Here is a 21,961-nt window from a genome sequence, read left to right as displayed (position 1 = left end):
ACTTAAACATGAGCCAAGCAGTGTGAGGAAGCAACTAAAAAAGTGAATACAGTCCTCGGTTGTATAGAAAGAGGCATAGAATCAAAATCACGGGAAGTTTTAGTACCGCTTGATAAAGCCTTCGTAAGGCCTCACCTGGAATCCTGCATCCAGTTTTGGTCACCACATTACAAAAAAGGATGTTGAGGCTTTGGAACAAGGGGCAAAGAAGAGCAACTAAGATGATTAAAAGGCCTGGAGGCTAAAACACATGAAGAATTGTGGCAGGATTTGGGTTTGGCTAAGTCTAGAGAAAAGAAGGATTAGGGGAGACATGATAGCAGTATTCCAGTATTTGGGGGGCTGCCACAAAGAAGAGGGGGTCACATTATTTTTCCAAAGCACCAGAGGGCAGGACAAGAAACGATGGATGGTAACTAATGAAGGAGAGAAGCAACCTGCAATTAAGGACGAACTTCCTAACAGTGAGAACAATAAACAATTAACAGTGAGAACAGCTTGCCTCCGGAAGATGTGAATGCTTCATCCCTGGAGGTTTTTAAGGAGAGATTTGACAGTCACTTGTCTGAAATGGTAACCTTGGCAACTTTAAGACTAGTGGACTTCAATTCCCAGAGTTCCTCAGCCAGCAAAGCTGGCTGAGGAACTCTGGGAGTTGAAGTCCGCTAGTCTTAAAGTTGCCAAGGTTGGAGACCCCTGCTATATAGGACAGTGATGGCGAACCTTTTTGGCACCGAGTGCCCAAACTGGAACGTGTGTGCATGTCTGTGTGCCAGAGTGCCGGAAACCCAAAGACCAGCTGGCCGGTGGCTCGCCATCACAGGTACAGGATCTCCTGTTTGAGCAGGGGGCTGGACTAGTAGATCTCCAAGAACCCTTCCAGCTCTATTCTGATTCTGATGCTTTGTGTGAAATCAGTCAAAGGACGTTCAGCGATCCTGACTGATTACGCCATGCCTGTTTCCTTGCAGCTACAAGAACTACACTTTGATGACCGTCTTTGGAAATTTGCACCAAGCCCAGCTGGGCGGAGTACCCGGAACTTACCAGTTAGTCCGCAGTTTCTTGAACATCAAACTCCCAGTGTCTGTTCCAGGGCTGCAGGTAGGAACATCCAGGATTTCCACGGTCCTAGCAAAATTTGGTTTATTCATTTACCTCGGCAGAACTGCGCTCGTTAGGTGGAGAGTTTATAATATGTGCAAATGGTGCACTTTGCATTAGCTTTCTCAAGATTGCCAAAGGCTCTTTTAAAGGTTTTTAAAGGTTCTTTTAGAAAGCCTGCTGAAAAATATTAATTACAGTCTTAAGCTCTTTCTCCTAAAGCATCCTTTGCGTAGCCTAAGATCATTTGAAAAACTAGCGGTGGGTTCTTTTTAGACCTTGTGTGTGTTTTTATACATCGTTGTGTTGGTTTTGGTTCTTATCTATATTGTGTTTGGTTTGGTTTGGTTTTTAATCCTGCTTAGAGCATTGCAAGAAGGGCTGCTTTACAAATTGTTTAATTAAAGGAATGAGTATCGGTCAATCAATTTTATTTATGGCAGAAGTACCTAAGTCTTTTTATATATATATACTTTGAAAATAGTGTATGGTCTACGTCCCTTTCATTTTACAGAGAAATAGCAAATGTTCTGATAATAACAGTAATAATGAAAATTGTAATTATAATAATAATTATGTTAAATATTAAATAAATACAGTATATAAAAAATACAGAAGTACCTAAGTTTTGATCACCGCAAGCTGCTTGTGAAATAGCATTTTCACATCTGGGTGCTACATTTTAAAAAGAACATAGATCAGAAAAACAGCCTGGTATATTTAACCTGACAAAGGGAAAAATGAGCATTTGATAGGTCCCGTAAACAACGAATGTTATCCTGAAAAGAGACCGGGATTTAGATAAGCAGAAACTGTAAGGAACCAGATGTTGAATGAGCATTGGGAGAACATTTCTAAAAATGAGATCAGTTTAACGGTGGGATTTTGTAAATGGCTTGGCAGGGTAGTGGGTTTTTCTTCATTGGCAGGATGTAAACACATTTAAGGAAGGTGCTGCAATGAATAGAGATTTCTGCAATATAACCTCTTAAGATTCTCCTCAGCGTGAGGATTCGGTGATGAAAAACTGCATCAAGAAAAAATAACGGATGGTCTCTGGTGGTGTGTTTTCATTCACGGAAAAGCACATTCCGTAGCTAAGCTTTCTATAAATGAGAGAAGGGAGAAACAGCGTTCACCAATTCCCCTCTGACCATATATTCTATAGCAGTTTGAAGAATTCCCCATCTGTCTGGAGCACAAAGACATCTGTGTAAATGGAAATTTTTGCTAAAATGGCTCCCTGCATCTTTGGCGGCTCCTGAGAGATGAAATTTGCATTCATGAATATGCAGATATAATTTCTAAAAATATGCCCATATAGAATGAATAAGCACCTTTTCCAAAAGGCAGATAGGGTTTGAATATCACCAAGCGTGTTTTTTTTTTTTTTAAATAAGTGCAAGACTTATTTTTATACAGAGGAACCTTCGGTCGATTGTATGTACCACTTACCGTTTCAACATTTATCTCCTAAATTCAAGGTCTTTGTTGCAATGTAGGAAGTCCTTGACTTATAATCATTCATTTAGTGAACATCGACATTGAAAAAAGGGACTTATGACTCTTTTCCACACTTAATCCATTGCAGCATCCCCATGGTCATATGATCAAAATTCAGCCACTTGGCAATTGACTCATATTTATGACAGTTGCAGTGTCCCAGAGTGCTGTAATCCCCTTTTGCGACCTCCTGATAAGCAATGTCAGTGGAGAAGCTAATGTCAACTCGTAAATCATTCCTATGCCTGTTTCCAAGTTGCTATAAGCAGGAGGGGAGAAAGGCCTGAGGGAGCAGTGCGGCATGCTTATCTTGTGGACATTGTAGCCTAGGCTACTGGGTCTTCTGCCCAGGAAAATCCTTCACTGCAGAGTGAGATTGTTTTGTTGGAGAATCTGATTTATGACACACCGAGGGGAGTGGGGGAAAACAGGGTCATAGGTGATAATAAATTACGTGCCTCAGAGTTGGCTTTATACAGGTTAATGCCGGCCATGTTGCTCCTAATAAATATTTTGGTTTCTTTTGAAACTTGGCTCAAGGCTAATAATTTAATTAGGGCAATCGCAGGAACCCTGACAGCCAGATTCACTCAACAACCGAGTTACTAACTTAACTGCAGCAAGACAGGCTGTAAACCGGAGCACGGCTCATTTAACAGCTGTCTCTCTCAGCAACTGAAATTTTGGGCTCAATTGCAGTCTTAAGTCAAGGACTGTCTGCAACAAGTCAAATCTCTGGACATTTTTCTGCTTCTCTTGTTTTAGGATGGGGAAGTGGAAGGTCATCCGGTCTGGGCAATCATTTACTATTGTATGCGATGCGGGGACTTAATGGCGGCCATGCAAGTGGTCAACCTAGCTCAGCACCAGCTGGGAGATTTCAAAACTTGGTTCCAGGAGTACATGCACAGCAAAGACAAAAGGTACTTGGGTAACGCCGGAAGAGGCCAAGAAAAAGTATGAATGTCAGGGGGTGGCGGGAGGCAGAAGAACTAATTCTACTGAAAGTCATGATTCTGGTTGGAACTTTAAATGCTGGGCATTTCTGCTCACCTTCAAAATCAACTCGAAGAAAAGAGAGGTTCAGGCTTTCAAGTTGTGCGGAAGACTTTTGATACCTTAAACCAGGGGTCTCCAACCTTGGCCATTTTAAGACTTGTGGACTTCAACTCCCAGCTGTCTGAGGAACACTGGGAGTTGAAGTCCACAAGTCTTAAAGTGGCCAGTTGGAGACCCCTGCCTTAAACCAGTGTTTTTCCACCTTGGCCACTTAAAGATCTGTGGACTTCAATTCCCTAGCTAGGGAATTCTGGAAGTCGAAGTCCAGACATCTATCTTCAAGTGTCCAGGGTTGAGAAACACTGCCTTAAATTCATGATTCTGGAGCAGTTGGTACTCACAGAAGGTGCAGCCGTTTGAGAAATGCACTTTTATTTTTTGCTTCAGTTGGAACCTATCTATTTTTAAAATTAAGCACTCTTTCTGAGTGTGAAGCTACATTATGTCGGTGGGAGGTACTTCAGATCTGTTCTTTCGATCCACATGACAGCTCTGAATTTGGATAACCGAAATTATATTATAAGATCGGTTTCTGCAATATAAAATACTGTGAATTACATGAGCAGCAGAGTTCAGTCAGCAAAAAGGCATCAAGAAAACAGTATTTCCCAATCAACCTGGAAAGCGAAATAAAAAAAATAACATTAGCCACATCATACAAGGAAAACCTGTATAAGATGTCTTATAGGTGGCATCTCCCACCAGCTAGATTGGCCAAAATGTATGGAAACCAATCACCTAATTGTTGGAAATGTCTGAAAGAATAGGGCACATACTACCATGTATGGTGGTCCTGTAAAAAGGCTCAGGAGTTCTGGTATAAAATTTGGTTATGGCTAGAGGAAATGATGGGGTTAATTTTTTTTCTACAAACCTGAGTTGTTCTTATTGGGAATAATGACAGAGAAGTACAGTAAAGCTGATACCTATCTAATAATACATGTAATCACAGTGGCAAGAATGACATTTGCCCCAAATTGGAAGGCTAGAGAAATTCCTAGGGAAGACGAGGTGATAGTTAAGATATTACAATGTGCCAAAATGGATAGGTTGACATTGGAACTGAAGGATAAAGATGAGTCAGAATATTGGACTCCCATCTGTCAGAAATGGTGTAGGGTCTCCTGCTTGGGCAGAGGGTTGGACTAGATGACCTACAAGGTCCCTTCCACCTCTGATTATCTGTTATCTGGAATAAATTTTACCACTGGAGGGATATGAAAGGGAGTTCGCAAAATGGAATGAGGTCTAAACGGGAAGGAATCAAAATGTATAAAGATTAAATGTATATATGCATATCAATGTACAAAATTTCTTTTTGAGTGTAACATGCAACGACAAAAGTGTATGTCAAAGAAGATCACAGTTCAATGGTTTAAAAGTTTATACCTTATTAAAAGAAAAAAGAAAAAGAAAAGAAATCAGTATTTCTGTCACAGGAAAGCTGCTTGGCTCAAAAGACCACTTTTGAAGCATGGGTAGCTTGCTTTGAGAAGAAAACTCCAAATTTGATTGTTTTAAAGACACCTCAAGTTTCAGCTTCCCTTTTTAAAATTGTAGGCTTTCTCCTGCCACCGAGAACAAAGTTCGCCTCCATTATAGACGGGCGCTGAGAAACAACACTGATCCTTACAAAAGAACCGTGTATTGTATCATAGGCCGGTGTGATATTGCCGATAACCACAGTGAAGTGGCGGATAAAACAGAAGATTATCTTTGGCTGAAGGTAATCACTTTTCTTCAAAATGATTGTGCTGCCATTTTTTTTATAGCATTCATTTTTTCTTCCTCATATAAACTTAAACATGATTGAAGATGGTCCAGCTATTATTATCCTACTCCACTGCAGCACCTATATAATAGAAGTCACTCTTCCAAGAGATGACATAGATATGTATGTAAACATAGGATCAAAACTTCCTGTGTTTTCTCTTTCTGTTTGTTGTCATTCTGGAAAGCATTTCATATGTTAGATACACTGGAGTCATTCTAGTTACTTTCATCAGTAACTAGAATTTTATCATCCTAAGTCATCCGGTTGCTTATTGGTTTGATTTAAGAAACCTCACTTCATGAAAATGTAAAATACAAGATCAAAAAATGCACAAGTTAAACAGATCTTGCCCAGAAACTAGCCACATTAATTGTGTTCTGTCACAATGCCATGAGGTCCTGAGGTATACACTGATCACGACACAAAGGGTAGCTACACATATGTGTTGTTTTCTGCGTGTCACCACAATTGCAAGGGGCAGAAGTCACCAGATAGCTCCATTTGTTCAGAGTGCTTCTGGATCTTCTTGTACCCATGTGGAGTTTATTCAATGATCTCCATACCTCCCAGACCCGTTGGTACCATCCGGTGTTGGTTTTGTGTAGGCCTATTCCATTTTTGGAAAATATATTGCATGCATCCCTTGGGAAAGGAAGGAGGGATGTTCAATTAATTTTTCTGTCTTTTTCCAGCTGAATCAAGTATGCTTTGACGAGACTAGTTCTAGCGCACCGCAAGACAGGCTGACTTTGTCCCAATTCCAGAAACAACTGCTTGAAGATTACGGTCAGTTCAGCTAGGGACAATACCTGGAGATTTCTGAAAATAAACTCTGTTGTGCAGAAAGCTGATCCCAGATCTTGAGCAGATCCAGTGCTGGGACTTTTAAAAATGAATTCGTTCAATAAACTGACATGGCACATCAAAGTAAAAGTTCTTGTATGAACACCTTGGCTTTAGGAGATAGTGAAGACTCTGAAACTGGCAATTTATGACTTTTGTTCAAAAGCCAGACTGATACCATAATCTTAGCAGCAATATTTAAGAAATGTTATGATTCCATCTACTTTGCCACCTTTTCTGTAGTTTTCCTGTTAAATCTCCAGTTATTAAGATATCCTGTCAGGGTTCTGGAAGTGACAAGATTTTTAAATCAAATTTTTTAAAAAAACCCTTCCCAATATTCCTAGGAAATAATTTTCTCTTGCATTGCTTTGAGGTTATGCTGTAGGGAAATCAGCCTGCCTCTTCGGTTCAAGTGTAAATTGTTGATTTTGTTGGGACTTGGGTCACTGTTAATTTTTATCCTGAATTTTAAATTTCTTAAATTCTGCAGTCATTCTTTCAACTCCTGTTAATTGGCTCAAGTGATGCCCAGGGTAGTCCTTGAGTTATAACCATTCATTTAGTGCCCATTTGACGTTACAACAATACAGGGAAAAAGTGACTTATGCACCAGTTATCACACTGATAAAAATTGCAGCATCCCCATGGCCATGTGATCAAAATCTAGACACTTGGCAACTGAGTCATATTTATGACAATTGCAGTGTTCTGGGGTCATATGATCCCCCTTTACGACCTTCTGACAAATTCTATGGGGATTCACTTAAAACCCATAGTTATCAATTGAACAAATGCAGTGATTCCCTTAACTTGCGGCAAGAAAGGTTTGTAAAATGGGGCAAAACTCCCATCACAAATTGTCTTGCTTAGTAATGGAAATGTTGGGCTCAGTTGTGGTTGCAAGTCCCGTAAAATAAACAATTTAGCAACGTGTCTGCTTTCCCAAACCTGTTTTTCACAAGTGACGTCTGCATCGTTGAAGATCAGCTGTAAAAACACCCTTCCCTTTGTGCTTTTCTTCTTCAGGCGAGTCACATTTTGCCGTGAATCAGCAGCCATTCCTCTACTTCCAAGTCTTGTTCCTCACAGCCCAGTTTGAAGCTGCCATCGCTTTCCTTTTCCGTACCGAACGTTTGCGTTGCCACGCTGTGCATGTGGCCTTGGTTCTCTTTGAACTGAAGCTGTTGCTGAAATCTTCTGGGCAGAGCGCACAACTCTGTAAGTTTAGTAGGCCTGCGATCATGGCACTGTTGGACTCCTTCAGGGAATAAAGATGGCCAAACCATGGAACGGTAGACTGACATATGAGGCGTATGATAAGAGAGATACTTTTAAATAATTAGACCAGCATTTTGCAGTGTTGGCAACCTGAGGATGTGTAGACTTCAACTCCCAGAATTCTCCAGTCAGCAATGGGAATCACTGAGGAATTCTGGGAATTGAAGTCCACACATCTTCAGAGGAATGCTGGGAGTTGAAGTTCACACATCTTCAAGTTGCCAAGGTTGAGAAACACTGAATTAGACTGATTAATAACTTTCTTTTAAGTCAACCACCAGCATTCCAGGCTCTGAAAGGGAGTTGGTAATGACCTCACAACAGCTCCATGAAGGGTGTGGAATGGCTAATCCATAATTTCATGTTGCACCCGTGACATATTGCATACCTACCAGAATTCCACAGGAATGCACGATCAACATTTGACACCATATTGAGCTTCCACTACATATTTTCTTTTTATATTTTTTTCTAAATAAAACGAAGCTCAGTGTACCTAATTCGATAAGTTGATAGGATTAGGTTAACCCTACTTTTTTGAGAGATAAAAATAACGAGCGACATTTTGGGATGATATATTTTTTTCCAATGATATCCCTCACTTATTAGCATTTCTTTTATTTTAAAAGCGTGACCCTGGGTTTTCAAAGTAGCTGTCCCCAAAGTAATTCGTGGGAACAATTCATAGATCAGTGTTTTGTTCTTTTCTCTGGCTTGCTGAAAGCAGCCCTAAGAATTACAATACAGTGGCCATATAACCAACAGTATGTTGCCCCTCAATGAAAGTTTTGTTTTCTGTTTCCTTGGCTAATCCCATTAACAGCTGTTGCAGTTACGAAAGTCACCAGTTCTGGTGACTGTCACCACATGGTGGCTGGCAGCCAGACCAACAGCTGAGAAAAATAAATGAATATCAGGAGAATGAGCTTATTGTCCTGCTTTTGTATGCGGGAAAGAAGATATGAACTTTCAACTCGGATAAGCATCAAAATCTAAGAATCCTTTCCTCCCTCCTTCCCTCCAAGGAATTAATTCATGTTTGGTATTCAAAGTCTTTTTTAAAAAATCTAAAATGTTGAAAGTGTCAGAACTCGCATTCTCCTCCCACCCACCCACCCCCCACACACAAATTTTATCAGTAGCTGGAGGTTAGATTGACATGTCACAACCAATGAAACTAGATATTATTTTTACTCTTCCGGTTCATTCATTCATTCATTCATTCATCATTCATTCATTCATTCATTCATTGAATGTATTTTATTTTTTCTTATATTGAGAGCATGTGCACCAAAGACAAATTCCTTGTGTGTCCAATCACACTTGGCCAATAAAGAATTCTATTCTATTCATTCATTCATTCTTACCATTTGTATAGCCTTCCATCTCAAACCAGTGAGTCTGGGTGGCAAACAATTGTTAAACACAATATGGAATGGGTGAATTTAACCAATAAGAGAATATTATTCTTAGAAGGCCATGACTTGCAGAGGGGGTGGCATGCTTTTTATGGGATGTAGGGAAAACTAGCCAGAAATATTTTCACAGACACCTAATCAGAGACTTATTATTAACTAATTGGAAGAAAATACGGAAAAACACTATTTAAAAATACCAATTTGGATTTCAACAATGGAGGCGATGATTCACCCAAATAATCTGGATATCACTAAAATGATTAAATATAAGGACCTATTGGATGCGCAAAGAAATTTGAAATCGCGGCAAGAACTTCAAGAGCGGGACTAAAATTGATCAGTGGGCATATCTTCAAATTCAAAGTAGATATAAACAGGACAAGAAAGAATTTGGAATTAACAATAAACTCCAGTAATTAGATAAAATTTTATTAGGATCAGGAAAAAACAACAACAAAATTTTATAATTATTTATTAGAAGTAGAATTAGAAGAAGAAATTGTAAAAGGAACATGATAGCCTGGAGTAGGAATATAGGACGTAGCATCACCATAGCAGAATGGGAAAAGGTCTGGGGTAGAAATAATAAAATTACAAAATTGGTAGCATACAAAGAAAATGCCTATAAAATGTTTTATAGATGGCACCTTCCTCTTTCGAGATTAGTGAAGATGCACCCCAATATGAGTCCGAATTGCTGAAAATGCAAAAAAAGAGGGAACTTTTTTCCATATGTGGTGGTCCTGTACAGAAGCTCAAAAATATTGGCAGAAAATTAGAAATTGGCTGGAAGAAATGATGAGAGAACAGATCGAATTCAAACCAGAGTCCTTTTTGTTAGGGATCTTTGATAAAAAAATCAAAAAAAGTGAAATATATAATAATACACATTTTGACAGCAGCCAGATTGGCTTTTGCACAATGTTGGAAGCAGCCTCATGTTCCATCAGATCATTCAAAAAATTTCAAGTTGTGCAGAAATGGACAAATTAACTTTGGCATTAAAAAATAAAGACACTTCAATATACTACAACAGCTGGAACTGCTGGTACAAATGGATAGACCAAAGATAGACTTCACACTAAAGGGCAAAAGAGGATAGGATAGATCCATAGTAGCGATACACAGATATGTGTAAGGATTAGGTGTGTGTATATGGCATAAAATAAGGATTAAAAAGAGGTCTTACAAACTGTTGAAGATGAGAATGTTTTTAATTGTTTTCTATTTTTTTCTTTCTATTTTCTTCTCCCTTCTTTTTCTCTCTTTCATTTATGTATGTGTTGTTGGTTTGTTTTAATTGTAAAATCAATAAAATTTATTTTTTAAAAAAACACAATACAAAAACACAGAATCATAGGGTTGGAAGGTTTTCTAATCCAGTCCCCCCTTCAACGCATACCATCCCTGTCGAATGGTTTTCCAGTTTATTTTTGAAAACCTCCAGTGATAAGAGCACCCACCATTCCAGGAAGCAAGCTACTCCATTGATTAATTTCTCACTGTCCAAATTTTTTTTCTCACCTGTAGGTTTGATTTCCCTCTGATGAGTTTCCATCTGGTATTTCAGGTCCTGCCCTTTGGTGCCCTAGAGCAGGGGTCCCCAACCACCGGTCCGTGGACAAGTCCTACCGGGCCGCTGGTTTGCTGGGCGCCGCCATCTTGTTTTGATGAAAAAGTGCTTTCGGTGAGCTTTTCCGGGTAGAAGCACCGGAAGCACCGAAAGCCATTCTACCCGAAAAGCTCACTGGAAGCTCACCGAAGCGCTGGGCGCCGCATCTTGTTTTGATGAAAAAGTGCTTCCGTGAACTCACCGGAAGCACTTTTTCATCAAAACAAGATGGCGGCGCCAGCTGATGTCGGTACCGGGCCGCGCCATAAAAACGTTGGGGATACCGGGCGCGGCGTAAAAAGGTTGGGGATCACTGCCCTAGAGAAGTCCTCTCTTATGTGACAACCCTCAAGTACTGGGAGATTGCTATCATGTCGCCCCTTATCCCTCTCTTCAATAGACATACTTAACTCCCTCAACCATTCATAATACAATTTCACCTCCAGATCCTTTAATTATCTTTGCTGCTCTTCTCTGTTCTTCTTCACACTTTCCAGGATCTCAACATTTCTTTTTCTATTGTGATGACCAGAACTGGGTACAGTATTACAAATGTGACAAAAAAAGATATTAAATATAAATTGCAGCCTGGATATATTACGGTAAGTAGGGAACTGCAGGCTGAAACATACAAAGAATGGTTGCAAGAAGTGGGCATGGCTAGTCTAGTGAAGAGAAGGACCAGGGGAGACAGGATAGCAGTCTTCCAATATTTGAGGTGCTACCACAGAGAGGAGGGGCTCAAGCTATTTTCCAAAGCACTTTTGAAGGCCAGACAAGGAATAATGGATGGAAACTGATCAAGGAGAAGAGATTCAACCTGGAAATAAGGAGAAATTTTCTGACAGTGAGAACAATCAACCCATGGAACAGAAGTTGCGGGATCTTCATCACTGGAGGCTTTCAAGAAGAGACTGGACTGCCATTTGTCAGAAATGGTGTTGGGTCTCCTGCTTGGGTGGGGAGTTGGACTAGATGACCTACAAGGTCCCTTCCAACTCTTATTATTCTGTTAAAATTATAATCCATCAGTATCAACATAACCAAGAAATGGGGCCTTCACAAACTCAGGCCCAGGCACATAGCTATCTCACATCTCTATCCTTCCGGAAGTTAAACTAGAGGGAAGTGCTCCTTGTTGCCATAGTTTGATTGACAGTTCAGCTAGAGGGACATCTAGGTTTTGTAGAACATGGTGGTAGAAATTCAGACAACATCATCAGAATTTCTTGTCTTACTATCTTCCTTGTAGCTTTTTTCATCATGAATTGTTGGGTTAAGACCTTTGGAATGGTTTTGGAATTGATATTTACGATGTTTATATCAATCTTTGCATTCTGAATTTCTGGGAACTGGAACAGGATTTCTTCTAAACGTAGATTTTTGTCTGTCTGGGCGGCCACTTTTCTTGCTTGAACAAAACGGTGCCACTGCATGGTATTTGTCTCATTCCCATTTCAGTGAGCCACGAGGCTGGTGACCCTCCGGCCACTCGGCGCCTGAATTTTGTCCGACTTCTGATGTTGTACACCCGCAAGTTTGAGTCGACAGATCCCCGTGAAGCTTTGCAGTACTTCTATTTTCTCAGGTTGGTTCCTGCCCCGCTTAAACGAAATGGGTGTGTGTGTGTGTGTGTGTGTGCCCAATTTGAACGACTGCAATGGCGAAACAGGATCTGCGGCACTGATCTCTTTGTGATCCTTGTTTTAGGAACGAGAAGGACAGCCAAGGTGAAAACATGTTCCTGCGTTGTGTGAGCGAGCTGGTGATCGAGAGCCGGGAGGTATGTCAGGAGCATCTGGTTCCTTTAGGTTGGAATTCATGTTTTTCAGAAGAGAGCTGAAAATCTCTTGCTGGGTTCAGAAATCCCCGATTTCTCTCCCCCCCGCCCATGTTTTACAACAACCATTTTTATTACAGTCATAGTACCACAAACCAAAGCAATAAAACAACAATAATACTGAAAAAAAAGAAGTCTGTAGAGTTTCTCAATCCTCCAGGTCAAGGTTGTTCCAGCTGTGCTTTTTCAGGAGGCAACTGGACTTCCTTGTTTTTCCTTTGAAGAGGTTTTGCTTCTCCTCCAAGAAGCTTCTTCAGCTTTAACTGAACGGTGGGGAATGGAAAGATTTATATTTTTGTGGACAGCTGGTCATTTGCATCCTTTTAGAGCAGGGGTGTCCAACCTTGGCAACTTTAAGACTTGTGGACTTCAACTCCCAGAGTTCCTCAGCCAGCAAAGCTGGCTGAGGAATTCTGGGAGTTGAAGTCCACAAGTCTTAAAGTTGCCAAGGTTGGACACCCCTGTTTTAGAGGGTCACTGAGGCCACGTTGAGGTTTATCTGTGTCCCTAGGGTCACCTGAGGTAGTGCAAATGGTTCCTGTAGTCCGCAAATTTTGGGGGAAATCCGTTCATGGTGTGGGGGTATGAACAGATTCCCCCCAACCCCCACCCCAAAAAAACCCAGCTGTCTGCAAGGAATATAAATCCTTCCATTCCCCACCATCCAGTCAGAGCTGAAGAAACTCTTTGGATGAGAAGTTAAACGTCTTCAGAGAAAAACCAGAAAGTCCAGTTGCCTCTTGAAAAAAAAGCACCTTTGGGACATGCATATGGTGCATTTCCCCCCATTCTCTATTTAGAACACATGTTAAGAGATGGCTCATACCTGGTGGGGTGTGGCCGCTTCAGGGTTCCTGTGGTCACTCATAAAGGCAAATGACAACAAAGGTGCTTGAGCAGCTGTAATTTTGGAATTGTGTCTTAAGTAACTTTGGGGGGATTGGTCGTAACCTCAAAACAGTTGCTCAACAATTGGTCAGCAAGTTGAGGATCACCCGTATCCATTAAAATCTGGATCATTCATAAGAGCAAGAGCACTTCGGTTTGTATACTGCTTCACAGTGCTTCACAGCCCTCTCTTAGTGGTTTTCAGAGTCAGCCTCTGTCCCCCAACAATCTGGGTCCTCATTTTACCCACCTCGGAAGGATGGAAGGCCGAGTCAACCTTGAGCCTGGTGGGATTCGAACTGCCAAATTGCAGTCAGCTGGCAGTCAGCAGAAGTAGCCTGCAGTACTGCACTCTTATTATGAGCCACTATGCCACTGTGGCTCATAACAGGAGTACTAGTATACCTTTCCTAACTCTGTTTTTTGTTTTCTTTTGCACGGATAGTTTGACATGATTCTTGGAAAACTGGAGAACGATGGCAGTAGAAAGGTAACTTTGCGTATAGATCTCTTCTCTTGTTTTGAATAGCCCAATGGCATTGAATGTTGAGTGTAAGGCCAAAATATTGTTGAATTGAATGTCAGAAATGAAAGAATACTTACTGGGTTTTCTGCTGTTAATTTAAAAACAGTATTATTATTTTTTAAATAAGAGCTTGTAGTCCTCATAATCTATTGAATTGCTTAAGAATTGGAGATGCCATTGGTCTATTATCTTTCTTCCTAATTCCATGCTGCTTCAATTGCAGAGAAATTGCTCTCCCACCCATCCCAATCTTCCCAGCACATTCTCCTTCTTCCCTCCCCTACCCTCCTCCCTTCCTTGCAATTTTGCTTGCACTGCACTGCTCCCATTTTGCCACCGCACTCGTTTCAATCGTACACTTCATTCCATATTTGGAATAAACTGATCCTGTTCATTCCCCTTAAACACACGAACACCGCACGTTCCGTGCCTCCCTGTTTAATCAGTTGCAAGATAAATCCTGCTGCCATCCTGGAAGCTTTGCACAGCTCCTCATTTTGCAGTCAGGAAAGCATTTTAAAGGGCTGGTTAAGGACGATTCCGTTCTTGCCGTGACAGTTCTAGGTCATCAGGGGGAGGCAGGAAGAGAAGGATCAGGAAGGGTCAGGGTGTAATGGTGTTTCGGAATGGTCTTGGGACCGGAGGAGGGGGTAGGGATGTTGCCTGGGGAATGATCCAGTAAGGGGGAGGTGCCCACAGTTGGGCAGAGAAAGAAACTCGGAAAGGATCCCCTCTAACATCTCAAAAAAGCCAGAATAGCGGGGTGTGTGTGGGAAAAAGAAGACAATTCCCGGCCCCGAGAGTGACGTGGCGAGAGTTTGTCCTTTCAGACTTGCAAGAATCTGCTGACGTAGCTTTGCAATAAAAGTAGAATTAGCCGGAGGGGGTCTGTTCGTGCTTCTGGTTTAGTCTGTCTGGGAAGGCTGACACAGGGGGGGTGAATTTGACTGTGTTTTTCCTATGTCTGTTGTGATTCACCAGCAGCCGGTGTGGATGGCAGAGGTATCGGAGGGGATTGCCCCTCCCATAAGGGATAAAAGTCAGTCCTCAATGACGAAGACTTTGCAGGAAGCAAAACAGTTCAGTAATTTCCGAGTCCGTTTTGAAGCTCTGTACTCTGGTTGGTTTTTTTCTGGGTTTTTGGGTTGGTTTACATTAAGCCTTAATGGGACTTGTGTTTTTTGGCAGCATTCTACAGCACTGAAAAGCGTGCTCTTGTCTGGACGAACTGTGTCTAATGAGTTTTGGCTGGGAATGCAAGTAATTCCCAACGTCGCATTAAAAAAGGTTTTACTTTTGAACTCAGTTTGTGTTTTATTAAGTTTGACGAAGCCTGGGTCAGATCAATGTCTGGCAGAGGTTCAGGCTAGGATTTAGTATGCTTTCAGCTGAATCCCATCCAGGTAGTCCTCAGCTTACAACTTCACAATAGAGCCCAACATTTCCATGGCTGAGTGAGACAGTTGTTAAGTGAGTTTTGCCCCCTTTCACCAACCTTCCTGGCTACGCTTGTTAAGTAAATCACCGCAGTTGTTAAGTTAGCCACACGGTTGTTAAGTGAATCTGGCTTCCCGGTTGACTTTGCTCGTCAGAAGGTCGCAAAAGGGGATGGTGTGACCCCCAAGGGGACACACTGCGAGCGTCATAACTATGAACCAGTTGCCAAGCCTCTAAATTTTGATCACGAGGATCGCGGCGATGATTGCAAGAGTGATAACGGTCGTGAGTCCCTTTTTTTCTGTGGCGTTGTAACTTCGAATGGTCATTAAACAAGTGGTTGTAACCTGGTAATTACTCTGAAGGGAAACCCATGAAGCTTTCTTATTTAAGTTAGGGGTTGCTCGTAGGGTCCTGCTAGTATTCTCCACGGTGGAACTCACTTGGATAGGGTATGGCATTATATGCCATCCTGCAGATGAGGAGGCCAGGAAAGTGGCTGGGCAAGAACCCAGGGAGGTTGGACCTGTTGAACCCGAGCCCGAAAGAAAAGGTCAGGAGCTGGAATGAGAAAGTAATGGGGGAGCACTAGGCCGCTGGAGTGATGCTCTCCTCCAACCTTGAAATCTGGCAGAGACCCCCGTTTCTTTTTGTTGAGATGCTGAGACCTTGGAAAAAGTTCAGAGGAGAGCAACTAAGATGGCCTGGAGACTAAAACTTATGAAGAATGGCTGCAGGATTTGGGTCTGTCTAAAGAAAAGTCTAATCTAAAGCTAGTCTAGTCTAAAGAAAAGAAGAATTAAGGGCGACATGATGGCAGTCTTCCAGTATTCGAAGGGCTGCCACAAAGAAGAGGGGGTCAAATTATTCTCCAAAGCACCTGAGGGCAGGACAAGAAACAATCAGTGGAAATTAATCAAGGAGAGAAGCAGCCTGAAATTAAGGAAAAACTTCCTAATAGTGAGGACAATTAACCAATGGAACAACTTATCTCCAGAAATCGTGTGCGCTCCATCACTGGAGGTTTTTAAGAAGAAAAGGAACAGCCATTTCTCTTCTCTTCTCTTCTCTTCTCTTCTCTTCTCTTCTCTTCTCTTCTCTCCTCTCCTCTCCTCTCCTCTCCTCTCCTCTCCTCTCCTCTCCTCTCCTCTCCCTCTCCCCTTCCCTTCCCTTCCCTTCCCTTCCATTCCATTCCATTCCATTCCATTCCATTCCATTCCATTCTATTCTATTTGGAACTTGGTAAAAGTGGTCCACGAAGACATCCAGTTGGTGGCAGTGTAGCCATTTATGCCATGAAGAAAAACCCTGCTGTTCTCACATAATTTGTTGGAAACCAGGAATCTCTTTTGTGAGACAAAAATCTTGAGATGTTTTGGCATGTTTTGGCTCACCGTGAATATGAAAAACTTGGAACAACTTTTGTTTTGGGAGAGAGACTTGAGCAAAGCCAGCATCCAGATGAATCTGTGAAAAGCTCAAGAGTTTTTATCATTCTATTCTATTCTATTCTATTCTATTCTATTCTATTCTATTCTATTCTATTCTATTCTATTTATTCTATTCTATTTGGAACTTGGTGAAAGTGGTCCACGAAGACATCCAGTTGGTGGCAGTGTAGCCATTTATGTCATGAAGAAAAATCCTGCTGTCGTTTTTTTTTCTTCCTGCCAATTTTGATGATATTTTTTTGTAGCCTCTGATGAAAGAGCATTTCTGAGACCTATTCGTGGCTGAAGCCTTGCCCTTAAGACCACATGCATGTGTGAATGTCCTTCACTCTGTAATCACCTCTACCAGCCTGTTGGCCCCCATTTTCATTCCGTCCCCAAAGGGCGATTTTTCACCTGGGCTTTCTCACTTTCTCCGGGCAGCTCCGGAAGATTCAGAGTGATGGAGAAATATAGAAGAGAATCAATAGCGATAAAAAGCCCGCCTGCCATCTTCCCCAAGGCTAATTTAACAGATGTTCTCACATAATTTGTTGGAAACCAGGAATCTCTTTTGTGAGATAAAAAATCTTGAGATGTTTTGGCATGTTTTGGCTCACCGTGAATATGAAAAGCTTGGAACAACTTTTGTTTTGGGAGAGAGACTTGAGCAAAGCCAGCATCCAGATGAATCCGTGAAAAGCTCAAGAGTTTTTATCAACTGTGCAGCAGTAAGAAGGAGCAGACATCTTTAGATATATAATGGGATCCCCCCCCACGGCCACATGGCAGATGCATTATTCCTCTTTACACCTTTCATAACGGGAAATGCCTTCAGACATCAGCTGAAGTTAGACTTCCCACATGAACACTTTAATCAGAAGAACCTTTTATTTTACGTCAATGTTTTCTATTATTTGTGGGACCTAGAGACTGTAAATCAGAGATTCACATCTTTTACTTTTATACTTGCTCTGTAATTTTAATTGGGTAGGTCATAATCATTGACTTATCATCTTGGCATATCTTAATTGCAGTTACATCCAGCTGGGTGTATAATTAAAAGATGAAAGAATTACAACAACAAAAAATCAGGTGTACCCGAATTACCACCGTGCTATATAGAGAAATTTTTCTAATTGACAAATGGGTTCAGGAATTGGTCACCATTGTGATGGCATGGGTCTACGAAGTGGGGGCCAGTGTGATGGACTGCAGCAGTGCACCCCTAACTGAACCTGTGGACTCCAGGGACTGGTTTCATGGACTTGGGGGGTAGTGGTTTTGTGTGCAGCCTGGATTCTGCAAGTCCATGTGGAGCGATGCCAGTCCACAAATTGGAGGTTGCGACCCCTGGACTACAGTGGAGCTGCATTTTCCTAGAAAGAGGAAGCACATTTTAAAGATTTGCGGGGGGTGGGGGACGGGGCAGACAAGAGCCAGTAAAGCCCGGAACTGGATCGGAGACAGTGGAAGAGAGTTGTTGTAGTTTGTTGGCAGTTGGTGCAGCCGGCAGCGGAATCAGACAGTGGGGAAGAATGGGGACCAGTCAGGGAGTCTGGGGAGGACTCGGACAAGGGTCCTGTGTCAGATGGGCCAGGACCATCTGGGAGTGGGGTGCTGCCTTTGGAGCTGGCGGAGTCTGGCAGCAGCGAGGCAGAGGACCCAGGGGAGCCTGTTCCCAGTGCGCGTGTGCGCAGAGCTGCTAGAAGGCAGGAGCAGCTGAGACTAAAGGGGCAACTCAGGAGTAAGGCTGGGAGGTGATTGCCCCTCCCATAAGGTATAAAAGTCAGGCCAAGATAATGAAACCTTTGCAGGAAGCAAAGTAGTTCGATTGGTTCCGAGTCATCCTTGAAGCTCTTTGTACTTTGGTTGGTTTCTTTTCTAGTTCATTTGATACTTCTGTTTTTGGCAGCACTTCACAGAACTGAAAGGTGTGTGCTTATCTTGGGAGACTGTTTGAGCTTAATTCGGGCTGGGAATGAAAACAATTCCCAGCGTTGCAATAAAATAGGTTTTGCTTTTAAAACAAGTTTATGAATAACTACGATTTATGAAGCCTGGGTCTAGAAAGGCACTCCCTAGAACGTCTATGGAGATTCTCAGTACTCCAGGGTCATGGTTGTCCCAAAGGTGCTTTTTTTCAAGAGGCAACTGGTTTTTCTGGTTTTTCTTTGAAGACGTTTTGCTTCTCATCCAAGAAGCTTCTTTGGCTCTTCCATTCCCCACCATTCAGTCAGAGCCAAAGAAGCTTCTTGGATGAGAAGCGAAACATCTAAGAAAAACCAGAAAGTCCAGTTGCCTCTTGAAAAATTACCTTTGGGGCACTCCCTAGAACCTCCCAGGGTATATCTGTTAGGATGAGAGCAGTCAAGGTTTAGTCTGGCAAGATTCTGTCTATATGGCATGAGCTAATAAATAACTGACTGGATTGTTCTCTATCACTCTTGGGCTGGGCCTGTTGCTGTTTGGTTTTCCAAATATTTTATCTCACCTTTTTTTTAAAAAAATTGTCCTCTTTCATTAGCCTGGAGTTATTGACAAGTTCACCAAAGACACCAAACCGATTATTAACAAAGTGGCCTCCGTAGCAGAAAGCAAGGGATTGTTTGAAGAAGCCGCCAAACTTTATGACCTTGCCAAGGTAAGTGGGATTTCAAAGATGCGTTGGATACGTTCATCAACTTGCTCATAAAAATAATAAAAGGCAATAGCACTTTAGACTTATCAAGGAGAGATTCAACCTGGAAATAAGGAGGAATTTTCTGACAGTGAGAACAATCAACCCATGGAACAGAAGTTGCCTTCAGAAGTTGTGGGAGCTTCATCACTGGAGGCTTTCAAGAAGAGACTGGGCCGCCCTCTGTCAGAAATGGTGTAGGGTCTCCTGCTTGGGCGGGGGTGAGTGGGGCTGGACTAGATGACCTCCAAGGTTCCTTCCAACTCTGTTAATCTGTTATATCCCACTTTATAGCCCTCTCTAAGCGGTTTACAGTGTCAGCAAATTGCCCCCAACAATCTGGGTCCTCATTTTACCTCAAAGACGGGATACAAATACAGGTGGTCCACGACTTACCATGACAATTGAGTCCAAAATTTCTGTTGTTAAGTGATTTTTTTGGCCCTGTTTTACAAGCTTTCTTGCCAAAGTTATTAAGTGAATTGCTGCAGTTGTTAAGTTAGTCACATGGCCGTTAAGTTAAACTGGCTCCTCTGTTGACTTTGCTTGCCAGAAGGTTGCCAAAGGGGATCAAGTGACCCCGGGACATCGCGACCGTCATAAATATGAGCCAGGTGCCAAGCCTCTGGATTTTGATCACGTGACCTGTGTGGAGAGGCTACAACGGTCGTACATGTGAAAAATGGTCATAAGCCACTTTTTCAGTGCCGTTGTAATGTGGAACGGTCACTAAGTGAACTGTTGTAAGCCGAGGACTACCTCTAAACATATATCAAGTTGTGATGGAGTTAGCAGAGTTGGCTAAATTGACTGCTCTGATCAAAGAAAAAAGAAACATTTACTTCTACCTGGAATCCGCTTCTGGACTTTGTGCTTGAGGTGGAAAAAACAAATTGAAACTTTGATTTTGGATGTTACCGGTGAGATATTTTGTTGTTAAAGAAATGGCTACTAGTTTAAACGATTATGTAAAAGTTAAAAAGTTGAGGTTTGAGGTTAACGCCTTATTCTACCACACTGAAGGGAGTCGGAAGTCAATGCTTTTTCTTTCTTTCCCCCCCTCTTCTTTCTCTCGCTTTTCTCTTCCCCTTTCCCTTCTGTGATGACCCAAAGGGGCGTGGCACAAAGGCAGCACAGTCAGATAATCAGTAGGAGTCCCTTTATTAGTGCCAACTTTGCCCCCCATGTCCTGGTTACCTTCTGGCTGGAGAAAAAACTCTCCCAGGAACAGCCTTTGGCTGCAGAGAATCAAGTCCAAAACATGGTCAACAAAAACTGTAACTATAACTCCAGTCAAGGCAAAATGAGGTAATTAGTCCGGCAGGGCAGGAGAAAGAATTCCAGACGTGAAGGCACGGCAATAACTCCATACGGTTGGGAAGACGCAAGGAACACAGATAAGCAAAGTCAACACAAGATAAACTCACGTTTTCTCCCAGCAGCTGCCACACTCAGCATGCATTTCTTTTAAACTCTCATTCCCAGGTGTGGCTAATGAAGGGAATTAGGGCCCTTTCCTCCCCTGTAAGCCACGCAACCCCCGTTGCTCTCTCCTCCGTTCCTCCCTGCATGCCCTAGGATGAAGACGGGGTGGGCCTTCCTCTAAACTCCCTCTCCCTTGTTCTACCTCCCCCCTGCTCTGCCCAGCTGGATTTTGCCCTTCCCCAGTTTCCTCCACAGCCAACTGAGCCACACTCCCACTCCCTGTCAGCTGTTCATCTTCCTCCTCGGATTCAGACTCCGACGGGAGCATGACACCTTCCCTATTTTTCCTGTTATTTACTTTTGTATTTTCTACATTATAAACTAATGAAAAATTGTTTTAAAAAAAAGAAGTAAAAAGTTGTGAAGCCTTCCAGAAGGTTTACTGGCAGACCTGCTTTTAATGTGTTGCAGATATAAAGCAGAAGGCTTCTCTTAAGCTTTTTGCTGACTGGGCTCACTGCCGCCAATCTCAATTGATCGGGAGAGTCCCTAGCTCCGCCCCTGAGCCCTTCCTTCCTCCCCCTTCCTCCCCCATGATTTCCGCTTTCCCTTTTTTTGTAAAGTTTTTTTTTTAAAAAAAAACCATAACATCAATATCATTTCGTGGACAGGGTGGTGTCTTGAGTGTCGTTCATTTTGATACAAAAGCAATATTAATACAATAAGCATTACTAGATTAATCCACCTTAGGCGGTCTAATGTTGTTATACATAACTGTGTCAGCACATAATCCTTCATTTTTCAATTGTTCAATATTTGCTACATCCTTCTAATAGTAGTGGCCTTATTTTTGAGCGTACCGAATACCATCCTTTTTTTTCAAACTTTGCTCTTAACCACTAATATTCAGTTTAAATGTGTTAAGTGAAAATATGCATAACAATGTTCCCCCGTTTAAATGTTTTTTTTTCTATTCTAATTTTAATCTGGCCAATCTTACAAATTCCTACAATCTAATATTGTTATACATAACTGTGTCAGCACATAATCCTTCCTTTTTTTCAATATTTGCTACATCCTTCTAATAGCAATAGCATTATTTTTGAGCACACCTTTTTCAAACTCTGTCTTAACCTCTAAT

At 41.9% G+C, this 21,961-nt stretch overlaps 1 protein-coding gene across 2 annotated transcripts in view; it reads left to right on the top strand.

The window, feature by feature from the left end:
* Nucleotides 1-21,961, top strand: part of NUP93 (nucleoporin 93) — a 126,931-nt gene that overhangs the window by 99,167 nt on the left and 5,803 nt on the right. For both annotated transcript variants that reach the window (XM_087971674.1, XM_087971675.1), the window contains exons 9-17: nt 972-1,104; nt 3,373-3,530; nt 5,227-5,392; nt 6,133-6,226; nt 7,313-7,504; nt 12,056-12,182; nt 12,305-12,377; nt 13,768-13,812; nt 19,243-19,359. In XM_087971674.1, the coding sequence (XP_087827800.1) occupies nt 972-1,104; nt 3,373-3,530; nt 5,227-5,392; nt 6,133-6,226; nt 7,313-7,504; nt 12,056-12,182; nt 12,305-12,377; nt 13,768-13,812; nt 19,243-19,359 (1,105 nt within the window). The remainder of the gene's footprint in view (nt 1-971; nt 1,105-3,372; nt 3,531-5,226; nt 5,393-6,132; nt 6,227-7,312; nt 7,505-12,055; nt 12,183-12,304; nt 12,378-13,767; nt 13,813-19,242; nt 19,360-21,961) is intronic.

Source organism: Notechis scutatus, chromosome 9 (genome assembly GCF_049901735.1).
Source record: "Notechis scutatus isolate UNSWTSFEM ecotype Mainland chromosome 9, rNotScu1.2, whole genome shotgun sequence".
NCBI classification, from domain to species: Eukaryota; Metazoa; Chordata; class Lepidosauria; order Squamata; family Elapidae; genus Notechis; species Notechis scutatus.
Note: the sequence above shows the minus strand (reverse complement) of the source record. Positions and strands in the feature narration are given on the sequence as shown.